Below are 13,164 nucleotides of genomic sequence, written 5' to 3' on the forward strand. Positions count from 1 at the left end.
ACCATAGTTTGCTTTGTTTTGTTTGGTCAGGGTGTGATCTGAGTGGGCATTCTATGTTGTGTGTCTAGTTTGTCTGTTTCTGTGTTTGGCCTGATATGGTTCTCAATCAGAGGTAGGTGTTAGTCATTGTCTCTGATTGGGAACCATATTTAGGTAGCCTGTTTGATATTGGGTTTTGGTGGGTGATTGTTTCTGTCTCTGTGTTTGTTTGCACCAGATAGGCTGTTTAGGTTTTTTCACGTTTATTGTTTTTGTATACTGTTCGTGTTTTCATCTTTATTAAAGATGTATACAAGTAACCACGCTGCATTCTGGTCCGCCTCTCCTTCAACTCAAGAAAACCGTTATAGCCCTGACCTCAATCCTATGGAAAATGTGTGAGCAGAGGAGGCCTACAAACCTAATAATAAAAATATATATTTTTAAGTACTTTAAAATATTTTCACTTAAGTACTTCACGCCACTGACTCTAGCGCAGTGGGAGTCTTCGCCCATTGTTTACTCATCTTGGCACATCTAGCCACTGGGATTTTTGCCAATTTTTCAAGGCAAAACTGCTCAATCTCCTTCAAGTTGGATGGGTTCCACTGGTGTACAGCAATCTTTAAGACATTTATGACTGTAAGGGCTTCTAGGAGTAGTGGGAGGAGTCAGGCGCAGAGAGCAGGGTAGTTCAAAACGTGGATTTTTATTTCCAAGAACAGAGTGACGGTCGCCAAACACAAGGGCGCATAAAGACCCAATCCAACAAACAGGACGAAACTGTTCGGAAAAACGGAATCCACAAATAATCCACACACCATGAACAGCAAAACAAGCCTGCACAAAAGCCGGCGGGCCTACCGGATAGCCCAAAACAAAACCCAAACAAGAAACAGGTGAAACTAATCAGACACAACTAAATGAAACACAAAAGGGGATCGGTGGCAGCTAGTAGGCCACTGAGCGCCGCCCGAACAAGAAGAGGCACCATCTTCGGCGGGAATCATGACAATGACATACCACAGATTTTCAATTGGATTGAGGTCTTAGGAGCTTTAACTAGGCCATTTAAATGTTTCCCCTTAAACCACTTAAGTGTTGCTTTAGCAGTATGCATAGGATCATTGTCCTAATGGAAGGTAAACCTCCGTCCAAGTTTCAAATCTCTGGAAGACTGAAACAGGATTCCCTCAAGAATTTCCCTATATTTAGCGCCATACATCATTCCTTCAATTCTGACCAGTATCCCAGTCCCTGCCGATGAAAAACATCCCCACAGCATGATGCTGCCACCACCATTCTTCACTGTGGGGATGATTTCTCTGGGTGATGAGAGGTGTTGGGTTTGCGCCAGACATAGCGTTTTCCTTGATGGCTAAAAAGCTCAATTTAAGTCTCATCTGACCAAAGTACCTTCTTCAATATGTTTGGGGAGTTTCCCACATGCCTTTTGGCGAACACCAAACGTGTTTGCTTATTTTTGTCTTTAAGCAATGGCTTTTTCTCTGGCCACACTTCCGTAAAGCCCAGCTCTGTGGAGTGTACGGCTTAAAGTGGTCCTATGGTGAGAATCTCCACTTTGGAGCTTTTCAGCTCCTTCAGGGTTATCTTTGGTCTCTTTGTTGCCTCTCTGATTAATGCCCTCCTTGCCTGGTGGGTGAGTTTTGGTGGGCGGCCTTCTCTTGGCAGGTTTGTTGTGGTGCCATATTCTTTCCATGTTTTAATAATGGATTTAATGGTGCTCCGTGGGATGTTCAAAGTTTCAGATATTTTTTTAACAGCCAACCCTGTAACACCACAAAGCGGTGAAGCACCATGAAGACCAAGGAGCTCTCCAAACAGGTCAGGGACAAAGTTGTGGAGACAACTCCTTGGTCTTCATGGTGCCTCTTGCTTGGTGTTGCCCCTTGCTTTGTGGTGTTGCAGACTCTGGGGCCTTTCAGGACAGGTGTGTGTATATATATCTATATATATATATCTATATATATCTATATATATATATATATATATATATACTGAGATCATGTGACAGATCATGTGACACTTAGATTGCACACAGGAGGACTTTTTTAAAACAAATTATGTGACTTCTGAAGGTAATTGGTTGCACCAGATCTTATTTAGGGGCTTCTTTGCAAAGGGGGTGAATACATATGCACGTACCACTTTTCCGTTTTTAATTCATTTACATTTTTTGAAACAAGTTCTTTTTTCCATTTCACTTCACCAATTTGGACTATTTTGTGTATGTCCATTAGATTAAATCCAAATAAAAATCCATTTAAATTACAGGTTGTAATGCAACAAAATAGGAAAAACGCCAAGGGGGATGAATACTTTTGCAAGGCACTGTACATCCCGAGAGAGTTTCTGACTGCTGTATACAAGCTGGCACCGGGCTATAAACAAGCAGGACACCATGCACCCGGAAGCTGCTTGCCTTGTTGCCAGTGATATTAATTCTGCATCATTAAGACGCAATGCACAACTTTCATGTCTCCTTCTCCACTATGGTGATAAAGTCTTAGTGCTCGGTTACTTTACCCACAAGCAAGCATACAAGGCGCTTACTCGTCCCCCCTTTGGCAAATCAGATCATGACTCTACCACTGCTTCCTGTTTACAAGCAGAAGCTCAAACAGGAAGTACACCATGACACGCTCCGTTGAGAAATGGTCCTCAAATCGGAGGCTATGCTACATGACATTTGCACTGACTGGGACTTCGCCAGTAGCATCAACGAGCTAATCACTTCCGTCACCGGCTACATTAGGAAATGCATTGCCGGCATTGTCCCTACAGTGAAGGTTCACTGCTTCCCTAATTAAAAACCCTGGATTAACACTGAGGTTGGTGATAAACTAAAGGACATGTCTACCACACACAGGACTGTCGTAGCCAACCCCGAGGCTACAGCTGAGGACAGGAACAAGTACAAGACGTCCCACTACAACGATTGTAGTGGGACTAGGAGCCAACAAACAAGCAATCGGACAGTATAGGAACAAGGTGGAATCCCATTGCAGAGGCTCCGGCGCCCGCCGACAACCCACCAGATGTGGCAGGGATCTACCGAACAATGTTTCTCTACCAGATTAACTCAATGCATTTTATGCACACTTCGACAAAAACAACACCGTGCCGTGCACGAGGTCCCCCGGGGACTGGCATATCTCGCCCTCCGTGGCAGACATGAGTTTTTCATCAGGATGACCAAAAAAACTGATTGTGGACTTAAAATGGTCTACACACTACAGGAAACAGGCTGGCGAGCGCGCCCCCATCTTCATCGATGGGGCTGCAGAGGAGCTTCAAGTTCCTCTGTGGACAAATCACTAAGGGCTTAAAAATGGTCTACACACACGCAAACAGTCGTGAAGAAAGCGTGACAGCGCCTCTTCCCCATCCTCAAAAAGTTATACAGTTGCACCGTTGAGAGCATCTTGACTGGCTGCATCACCTCTTGGCATCTGCACCGCACACGATTGCTTGGCCCTACAGCCCAGTATTTCACTGGGGCTGAGCTCCCTGCCATCCAGGACCTCTATATCAGGCGGTGGGAAAGGAAAGCCCAGAGAACTGTTAGTCTCCAGCCACCCAAGCCTGTTCACTCTGCTTTAACACATCAAGAGGTACCGGTGCATCAAGTCTGACACCAACAGGCTCCTGAACAGCTTCTAACCCCAAAGCCATAAAACTGCTAAATAGCTAACCAAATGGTTACACTTACTTGCCTTACTGAAGAGCTCAGTGACTTTCAACATGGCACCGTCATGGGATGCCACCTTTCCAACAAGTCAGTTTGTCAAATTTCTGCCCTGCTAGAGCTGCCCCGGTCAACTGTAAGTGCTGTTATTGTGATGTGTAAACGTCTATGGGGCAACAACAGCTCAGCCGCGAAAAGGTAGGCCACACAAACTCACAGAATGAGACCGCCGAGTGCTGATACGCGTAGCGCGTAACAATTTTCTGTCCTCGGTTGCAACACTACAGAGTTTCAAACTGCCTGTCAGCACAGTAACTGTTCTTTGGAAGCTTCATGAAATGGGTTTCCATGGCCGAGCAGCCGCACACAAGCCTAAGATCACCATGCGCAATGCCAAGCGTCGGGTGGAGTGGTTTAAAGCTTGCCGCCATTGGACTCTGGAGCAGTGGAAAGGCATTCTCTGGATCACACTTCATCATCTGACAGTCCAACAAAAAAACCTGGGTTTGGAGGATGTTAGGAGAATGCTACCTGCCCGAATGCATAGTGCCAACTGTAAAGTTTGGTGGAAGAAGAATAATGGTCTGGAGCTGTTTTTCATGGTTTTGGCCCCTTATTTCCAGTGAAAGGAAATCTTAACGCTACAGCATAAAATTACATTCTAGATGATTCTGTGCTATCCCAACTTTGTGGCAACAGTTTGGGGAAGGCCCTTTCCTGTTTCAGCATGACAATGCCCCCGCGCACAAAGTGAGGTTCATACAGAGATAGTTTGTCGAGATCGGTGTGGAAGAACTTGACTAGCCTGCACAGAGCCCTGACCTCAACCCCATTGAACACCTTTGGGATGAATTGGAAAGTCGACTGCAAGCCAGGCCTAATCGCCCAACATCACAAATGCACTTGTGGCTGATTAGAAGCCCCCATAGCAATGTTCCAACATCTAGTAGAAAGCCTTCCCTGAAGAGTGGAGGCTGTTATAGCAGCAATGTTCCAACATCTAGTGGAAAGCCTTCCCTGAAGAGTGGAGGCTGTTATAGCAGCAATGTTCCAACATCTAGTGGAAAGCCTTCCCAGAAGAGTGGAGGCTGCAGCAAATGGGGGGACCAACTCCATATTAATGCCCATGATTTTGGAATGAGATGTTGGACCAGCATGTGTCCACATACTTTTGGTCATGTAGTGTATCTGACCATTTAACTATGTATAACACATGCAGTACACACACACACACAGTTTTGTATTCAGTGATGTTTAGTATAAACGCCTCATGTCTACAAATCACTACCAGACAGTCCACGTCTCCACATGTAGTGTGTGTTCTATGTTCGTAACACCTGTGTTTTATTTAACCAATAAGGCCTGAGGAGGTGTGGTATATGACCAAAGCTAAGGGCTGTTCGTAGGCACAATGCAACGCGGAGATGTGTGTGTGTGTAGAGCTCTAAAATGTGCCTAGTTTAATCCCAGTCCATTTCCCTGTGAATCCATCCATGTGTGTTCTATTACCAACCAGATGACATCCAATAAGATTTAAGAGCCCCGATGCCGCGCACCCTGGTCTGTGTATGAGCTAAGTGTGTGCCCACGCCCCAGGCCTCGCTATAAGCACTCATATGGTCGATTTAGAGCCTCATGAGCTCTCTCAAACCCTGCTGCAAGGCACAATCAAAACAAGTCATATCACTGAATGCTGAACGGAGATTAACAGGCGGTCCGGGCGCGCACCAACACAAGTGCACGTACACACGCACGAGCGCGCAAACACGCATGCACACACAAACACACCCCTCCTGTGGACCTAGGGCGCCTCCACGCGGACGCAGGCAGGAGAACGGGAGGAGGGATCAGTACAGCTCGAGCTCAAGGAGACGAACGGTAGAACGAGCGCCTCTTCTTCTGAAGGACGACCGGACCTCGCGCGTATCCAGGACTTTATTATTTTATTCCTCTCTTTTCCTCCTCCTTTCCTCTCGTTTTCTTTCCCACGCGATGAGTGACTGACCCAGAGAGGGTCCTACGCGCTGTTCTTCTAAAGTTCTGGGTGAGTTTGAAAAGTTTAAACTGTTGCAGTATCTCTGCAGTAAATTCGCCCAAGTCGCTCTCTCTCTCTCTCTCTTTCTCTCTCTCTCTTTCTCTCTCTCTCTTTCTCCTCTTTCTCTCTCTGTCTTTCTGTCTCGATTATCGTTCATATCCGATTTAAATATACGTTATGTAGTAAATGTGTGTGTGATGTATTTGAATACATGAACGCGCATTGCCTCCACCCTCATTTGAAGACCCGTCAGTTAGATATAAACGATTTGGCAAACGATGCATTTTCCATCTTAGACAGAGTTGTTAAAATGCTGCGTATACTTTAGTTCAGCTGGACACTGTTCAGTCCTGACTGGGTGCGTCCCAGATGCAGGCCTGCGAACATTAGAAATCCATGATTTCGTTTTCGTATCGTTCCTGAGATGTTACATTTATTGTAAAGATATAATATTCTGCTCAGGTTTGCGCAGTGAATGTGTGTATTATTCTGGAACGCACCCTGTGTCTCTGGGACGCACCCTGTGTGTCTGGGACGCACCCTGTGTCTCTGGGACGCACCCTGTGTGTCTGGAACGCACCCTGTGTCTCTGGGACGCACCCTGTGTCTCTGGAACGCACCCTGTGTCTCTGGAACGCACCCTGTGTCTCTGGAACGCACCCTGTGTGTCTGGAACGCACCCTGTGTGTCTGGAACGCACCCTGTGTCTCTGGGACGCACCCTGTGTGTCTGGAACGCACCCTGTGTCTCTGGGACGCACCCTGTGTGTCTGGGACGCACCCTGTGTGTCTGGGACGCACCCTGTGTCTCTGGGACGCACCCTGTGTCTCTGGGACGCACCCTGTGTGTCTGGAACGCACCCTGTGTCTCTGGGACGCAGAACAAGCCTCCCAGTTCGTCCCCATTAAACCATGCATTACCAGATCTTACCGCGAGAGGAGGCTGCAGGAGCACATGTCCATGGAAAGTTGTATTGTCGGTGGGCGTGACTTTCTTTGTGTGTGTGTGTGTGTGTGTGTGTGTGTGTGTGTGTGTGTGTGTGGTGTGTGTGTGTGTGTGTGTGTGTGTGTGTGTGTGTGTGTGTGTGTGTGTGTGTGTGTGTGTGTGTGTGTGTGTGAGATGAGAGAGAAAACAGTAGAGGAGAAGCGAAGGGGGGAGAGGAGAGAGAAGAGAACAACTTTCCATTTATTTAATTCCAATTAGCCTGTCCTCCGATATCTCAGCCCACCAGCCACCACTGCTGGTCATAAATGAATGAATGAGATGTTGAGAGGCAGGCACCAACATGGCAACCAGCTCCACAGTTAGCCAATCTCTCTTTGTATTCTTTAAAAAAAATGTTACCCTTTTTTCATGGTATCCAATTGGTAGTTACAGTCTTGTCTCATCGCTGCAACTCCCGTACGGACTCGGGAGAGGCGAAGGTCGAGAGCCATGCATCCTTCGAAACACAACCAAACCAAGCCGCACTGCCTTCTTGTCACAATGCCCACTTAACCCGGAAGCCAGCCGCACCAGTGTGTCAAACCGTGTCGGCGTGCACTGCGCCCGGCCCGCCACAGGAGTCGCTAGTGCGTGATGAGACAAGGACATCCCTGCCGGCCAAACCCTCCCCAAACCCAGACCAATTGTGCGCCGCCCCATGGGTCTACCGGTCGCGGCCGGCTGCGACAGAGCCTGGACTCGAACGAAGAATCTCTAGTGGCACAGCTAACACTTTGTTCACAATCAGCCACTGAGACTGATGCTAAGTTCCTATTATTTTCCAGGCATCTGTATGTGAGGGGCATCTATCTGTATGTGAGGGGCAACCCAAACTGCTACAGACCTATATCTATCCTACCGTGCCTTTCTAAGGTCTTCGAAAGCCAAGTCAACCAACAGATTACCGACCATTTCGAATCTCACCATACCTTCTCTGCTATGCAATCCGGTTTCAGAGCTGGTCATGGGTGCACCTCAGCCACGCTCAAGGTCCTAAACGATATCTTAACCGCCATCGATAAGAAACATTACTGTGCAGCCGTATTCATTGATCTGGCCAAGGCTTTCGACTCTGTCAATCACCATATCCTCATCGGCAGACTCGACAGCCTTGGTTTCTCAAATGATTGCCTCGCCTGGTTCACCAACTACTTCTCTGATAGAGTTCAGTGTGTCAAATCGGAGGGTCTGCTGTCCGGACCTCTGGCAGTCTCTATGGGGGTGCCACAGGGTTCAATTCTTGGACCGACTCTCTTCTCTGTATACATCAATGAGGTCGCTCTTGCTGCTGGTGAGTCCCTGATCCACCTCTACGCAGACGACACCATTCTGTATACTTCCGGCCCTTCTTTGGACACTGTGTTAACAACCCTCCAGGCAAGCTTCAATGCCATACAACTCTCCTTCCGTGGCCTCCAATTGCTCTTAAATACAAGTAAAACTAAATGCATGCTCTTCAACCGATCGCTACCTGCACCTACCCGCCTGTCCAACATCACTACTCTGGACGGCTCTGACTTAGAATACGTGGACAACTACAAATACTTAGGTGTCTGGTTAGACTGTAAACTCTCCTTCCAGACCCATATCAAACATCTCCAATCCAAAGTTAAATCTAGAATTGGCTTCCTATTTCGCAACAAAGCATCCTTCACTCATGCTGCCAAACATACCCTTGTAAAACTGACCATCCTACCAATCCTCGACTTTGGCGATGTCATTTACAAAATAGCCTCCAATACCCTACTCAACAAATTGGATGCAGTCTATCACAGTGCAATCCGTTTTATCACCAAAGCCCCATATACTACCCACCATTGCGACCTGTACGCTCTCGTTGGCTGGCCCTCGCTTCATACTCGTCGCCAAACCCACTGGCTCCATGTCATCTACAAGACCCTGCTAGGTAAAGTCCCCCCTTATCTCAGCTCGCTGGTCACCATAGCATCTCCCACCTGTAGCACACGCTCCAGCAGGTATATCTCTCTAGTCACCCCCAAAACCAATTCTTTCTTTGGCCGCCTCTCCTTCCAGTTCTCTGCTGCCAATGACTGGAACGAACTACAAAAATCTCTGAAACTGGAAACACTTATCTCCCTCACTAGCTTTAAGCACCAACTGTCAGAGCAGCTCACAGATTACTGCACCTGTACATAGCCCACCTATAATTTAGCCCAAACAACTACCTCTTTCCCAACTGTATTTAATTTTAATTTATTTATTTATTTTGCTCCTTTGCACCCCATTATTTTTTATTTCTACTTTGCACATTCTTCCATTGCAAAACTACCATTCCAGTATTTTACTTGCTATATTGTATTTACTTTGCCATCATGGCCTTTTGCCTTTACCTCCCTTCTCACCTCATTTGCTCACATTGTATATAGACTTGTTTATACTGCATTATTGACTGTATGTTTGTTTTTACTCCATGTGTAACTCTGTGTCGTTTTATCTGTCGAACTGCTTTGCTTTATCTTGGCCAGGTCGCAATTGTAAATGAGAACTTGTTCTCAACTTGCCTACCTGGTTAAATAAAGGTAAATAAATAATAAATAAATAAATAAATCTGTATATGAGGGGTATCTGTATGTGAGGGGTATCTGTATGTGAGGGGCATCTGTATGTGAGGGGCATCTGTATGTGAGGGGTATCTGTATGTGAGGGGTATCTGTATGTGAGGGGTATCTGTATGTGAGGGGTATCTGTATGTGAGGGGTATCTGTATGTGAGGGGCATCTGTATGTGAGGGGTATCTGTATATGAGGGGCATCTGTATGTGAGGGGTATCTGTATGTGAGGGGTATCTGTATGTGAGGGGTATCTGTATGTGAGGGGCATCTGTATGTGAGGGGTATCTGTATGTGAGGGGTATCTGTATGTGAGGGGTATCTGTATGTGAGGGGTATCTGTATGTGAGGGGTATCTGTATGTGAGGGGTATCTGTATGTGAGGGGCATCTGAATATGAGGGGTATCTGTATGTGAGGGGCATCTGTATGTGAGGGGTATCTGTATGTGAGGGGTATCTACATGTGAGGGGCATCTGTATGTGAAGGGCATCTGTATATGAGGGGTATCTACATGTGAGGGGCATCTGTATGTGAAGGGCATCTGTATATGAGTGGTATCTACATGTGAGGGGCATCTGTATGTGAAGGGCATCTGTATATGAGGGGTATCTACATGTGAGGGGCATCTGTATGTGAGGGGCATCTGTATGTGAGGGGCATCTACATGTGAGGGGCATCTGTATGTGAGGGGCATCTGTATGTGAAGGGCATCTGTATATGAGGGGTATCTACATGTGAGGGGCATCTGTATGTGAAGGGCATCTGTATATGAGGGGTATCTACATGTGAGGGGCATCTGTATGTGAAGGGCATCTGTATATGAGGGGCATCTGTATGTGAAGGGCATCTGTATATGAGTGGTATCTACATGTGAGGGGCATCTGTATGAATTCTATGCAAATGTAATGTGTGTGTGTGTGTGTGTGTGTGTGTGTGTGTGTGTGTGTGTGTGTGTGTGTGTGTGTGTGTGTGTGTGTGTGTGTGTGTGTCAGGTCAGTTAGAAGGAGAGGATGATGATGAGGTCCGAGGTCATCGCGCTGTGCTTCCTGTTCGGATCTGCGGCACATGCACAGGCCGTCCCAGAATGCAACAGTGAGTTCCCTTCACACCATGCTGTCTGGTTCTGTCATCATACTCCAGTCCCTAGTGGTCCTGGTCTAAAGTAGTGCACTATATAGGGTCCTGGTATAAAGTAGTGCACTATATAGGGTCCTGGTATAAAGTAGTGCACTATATAGGGTCCTGGTCTAAAGTAGTGCACTATATAGGGTCCTGGTCTAAAGTAGTGCACTATAAATCAAATCAAATTTATTTATATAGCCCTTCGTACATCAGCTGATATCTCAAAGTGCTGTACAGAAACCCAGCCTAAAACCCCAAACAGCAAGCAATGCAGGTGTAGAAGCACGGTGGCTAGGAAAAACTCCCTAGAAAGGCCAATACCTAGGAAGAAACCTAGAGAGGAACCAGGCTATGTGGGGTGGCCAGTCCTCTTCTGGCTGTGCCGGGTGGAGATTATAACAGAACATGGCCAAGATGTTCAAATGTTCATAAATGACCAGCATGGTCGAATAATAATAAGGCAGAACAGTTGAAACTGGAGCAGCAGCACAGTCAGGTGGAAGTTGAAACTGGAGCAGCAGCATGGCCAGGTGGACTGGGGACAGCAAGGAGTCATCATGTCAGGTAGTCCTGGGGCATGGTCCTAGGGCTCAGGTCCTCCGAGAGAGAGAAAGAAAGAGAGAAGGAGAGAATTAGAGAACGCACACTTAGATTCACACAGGACACCGAATAGGACAGGAGAAGTACTCCAGATATAACAAACTGACCCCAGCCCCCCGACACATAAACTACTGCAGCATAAATACTGGAGGCTGAGACAGGAGGGGTCAGGATACCCTATATAGGGTCCTGGTATAAAGTAGTGCACTATATATGGCTCTGGTCTAAAGTAGTGCACTAAATAGGGGATAGGGTGTCATTTGGGACTCATTCAGCCTGTATTAAACTTGTAACAGATGTTATACATTTCTCAGACAGATGTTCTTTGATGTTTCTCAGTTCGGTTTACACAACAATAACCAAGACATGGACTTTTAGATTCAGTTGATATTAATGTGGTTACGTTTACATGTTTCTGTTAACATGTGTCCTAATGGGGTTGTTTGTGTGTGTGTGTGCTTGTGTGTTGTGTGTGCGTGTGTGCTTGTGTGTGTGTCCTTCAGAGAAACATGAGTGTCCTATAGATGTGTACTTTACAATCGACACATCTGAGACCATCGCCCTGCAAGAACCTCCCCCTGGATCACTGGTGGAGAGCATTAAGGTTCCTACTACTACAACTATATTATAATGTTCCCCCTCCCCTGGATCACTGGTGGAGAGCATTAAGGTTCCTACTACTACAACTATATTATAATGTCCCCCTCACCTGGATCACTGGTGGAGAGCATTAAGGTTCCTACTACTACAACTATATTATACTGTCCCCCCTCCCCCTGGATCACTGGTGGAGAGCATTAAGGTTCCTACTACTACAACTATATTATAATGTCCCCCCTCCCCCTGGATCACTGGTGGAGAGCATTAAGGTTCCTACTACAACTATATTATAATGTTCCCCCTCCCCCTGGATCACTGGTGGAGAGCATTAAGGTTCCTACTACAACTATATTATACTGTCCCCCCTCCCCCTGGATCACTGGTGGAGAGCATTAAGGTTCCTACTACAACTATATTATAATGTTCCCCTCCCCCTGGATCACTGGTGGAGAGCATTAAGGTTCTTACCTCTACAACTATATTATAATGTCCCCCCTCCCCCTGTATCACTGGTGGAGAGCATTAAGGTTCCTACTACTACAACTATATTATAATGTCCACCCTCCCCCTGGATCACTGGTGGAGAGCATTAAGGTTCCTACTACGACAACTATATTATAATGTCCCCCCTCCCCCTGGATCACTGGTGGAGAGCATTAAGGTTCTTACCTCTACAACTATATTATAATGTCCCCCCTCCCCTGGATCACTGGTGGAGAGCATTAAGGTTCTTACCTCTACAACTATATTATAATGTCCCCCCTCCCCTGGATCACTGGTGGAGAGCATTAAGGTTCCTACTACTACAACTATATTATAATGTCCCCCCTCCCCCTGGATCACTGGTGGAGAGCATTAAGGTTCCTACTACAACTATATTATAATGTTCCCCTCCCCCTGGATCACTGGTGGAGAGCATTAAGGTTCTTACCTCTACAACTATATTATAATGTCCCCCCTCCCCCTGTATCACTGGTGGAGAGCATTAAGGTTCCTACTACTACAACTATATTATAATGTCCACCCTCCCCCTGGATCACTGGTGGAGAGCATTAAGGTTCCTACTACGACAACTATATTATAATGTCCCCCCTCCCCCTGGATCACTGGTGGAGAGCATTAAGGTTCTTACCTCTACAACTATATTATAATGTCCCCCCTCCCCTGGATCACTGGTGGAGAGCATTAAGGTTCCTACTACAACTATATTATAATGTTCCCCCTCCCCTGGATCACTGGTGGAGAGCATTAAGGTTCCTACTACAACTATATTATAATGTCCCCCCTCCCCCTGGATCACTGGTGGAGAGCATTCAGGTTCCTACTACTACAACTATATTATAATGTCCCCCCTCCCCCTGGATCACTGGTGGAGAGCATTAAGGTTCCTACAACTATATTATAATGTCCCCCTCCCCTGGATCACTGGTGGAGAGCATTAAGGTTCCTACTACAACTATATTATAATGTCCCCCTCCCCCTGGATCACTGGTGGAGAGTATTAAGGTTCCTACTACTACAACTATATTATAATGTTCCCCCTCCCCTGGATCACTGGTGGAG

The 13,164-nt window shown here is 46.6% G+C and overlaps 1 protein-coding gene across 4 annotated transcripts in view; it reads left to right on the forward strand.

The window, feature by feature from the left end:
- Positions 1 to 5,330: 5,330 nt before the first annotated feature.
- Positions 5,331 to 13,164, forward strand: part of LOC109885007 (collagen alpha-2(VI) chain) — a 56,683-nt gene continuing 48,849 nt past the window's right edge. Inside the window, exons 1-3 of one of the 4 annotated variants that reach the window (XM_031810223.1) lie at positions 5,331 to 5,732; positions 10,272 to 10,371; positions 11,505 to 11,605. In XM_031810223.1, the coding sequence (XP_031666083.1) occupies positions 10,290 to 10,371; positions 11,505 to 11,605 (183 nt within the window). In that variant the 5' untranslated portion in view covers positions 5,331 to 5,732; positions 10,272 to 10,289. The remainder of the gene's footprint in view (positions 5,733 to 10,271; positions 10,372 to 11,504; positions 11,606 to 13,164) is intronic. The other 3 variants (XM_031810227.1, XR_004206360.1, XM_031810224.1) reach the window with 3 other exon arrangements.

This window comes from Oncorhynchus kisutch, linkage group LG30 (genome assembly GCF_002021735.2).
Source record: "Oncorhynchus kisutch isolate 150728-3 linkage group LG30, Okis_V2, whole genome shotgun sequence".
NCBI classification, from domain to species: domain Eukaryota; kingdom Metazoa; phylum Chordata; class Actinopteri; order Salmoniformes; family Salmonidae; genus Oncorhynchus; species Oncorhynchus kisutch.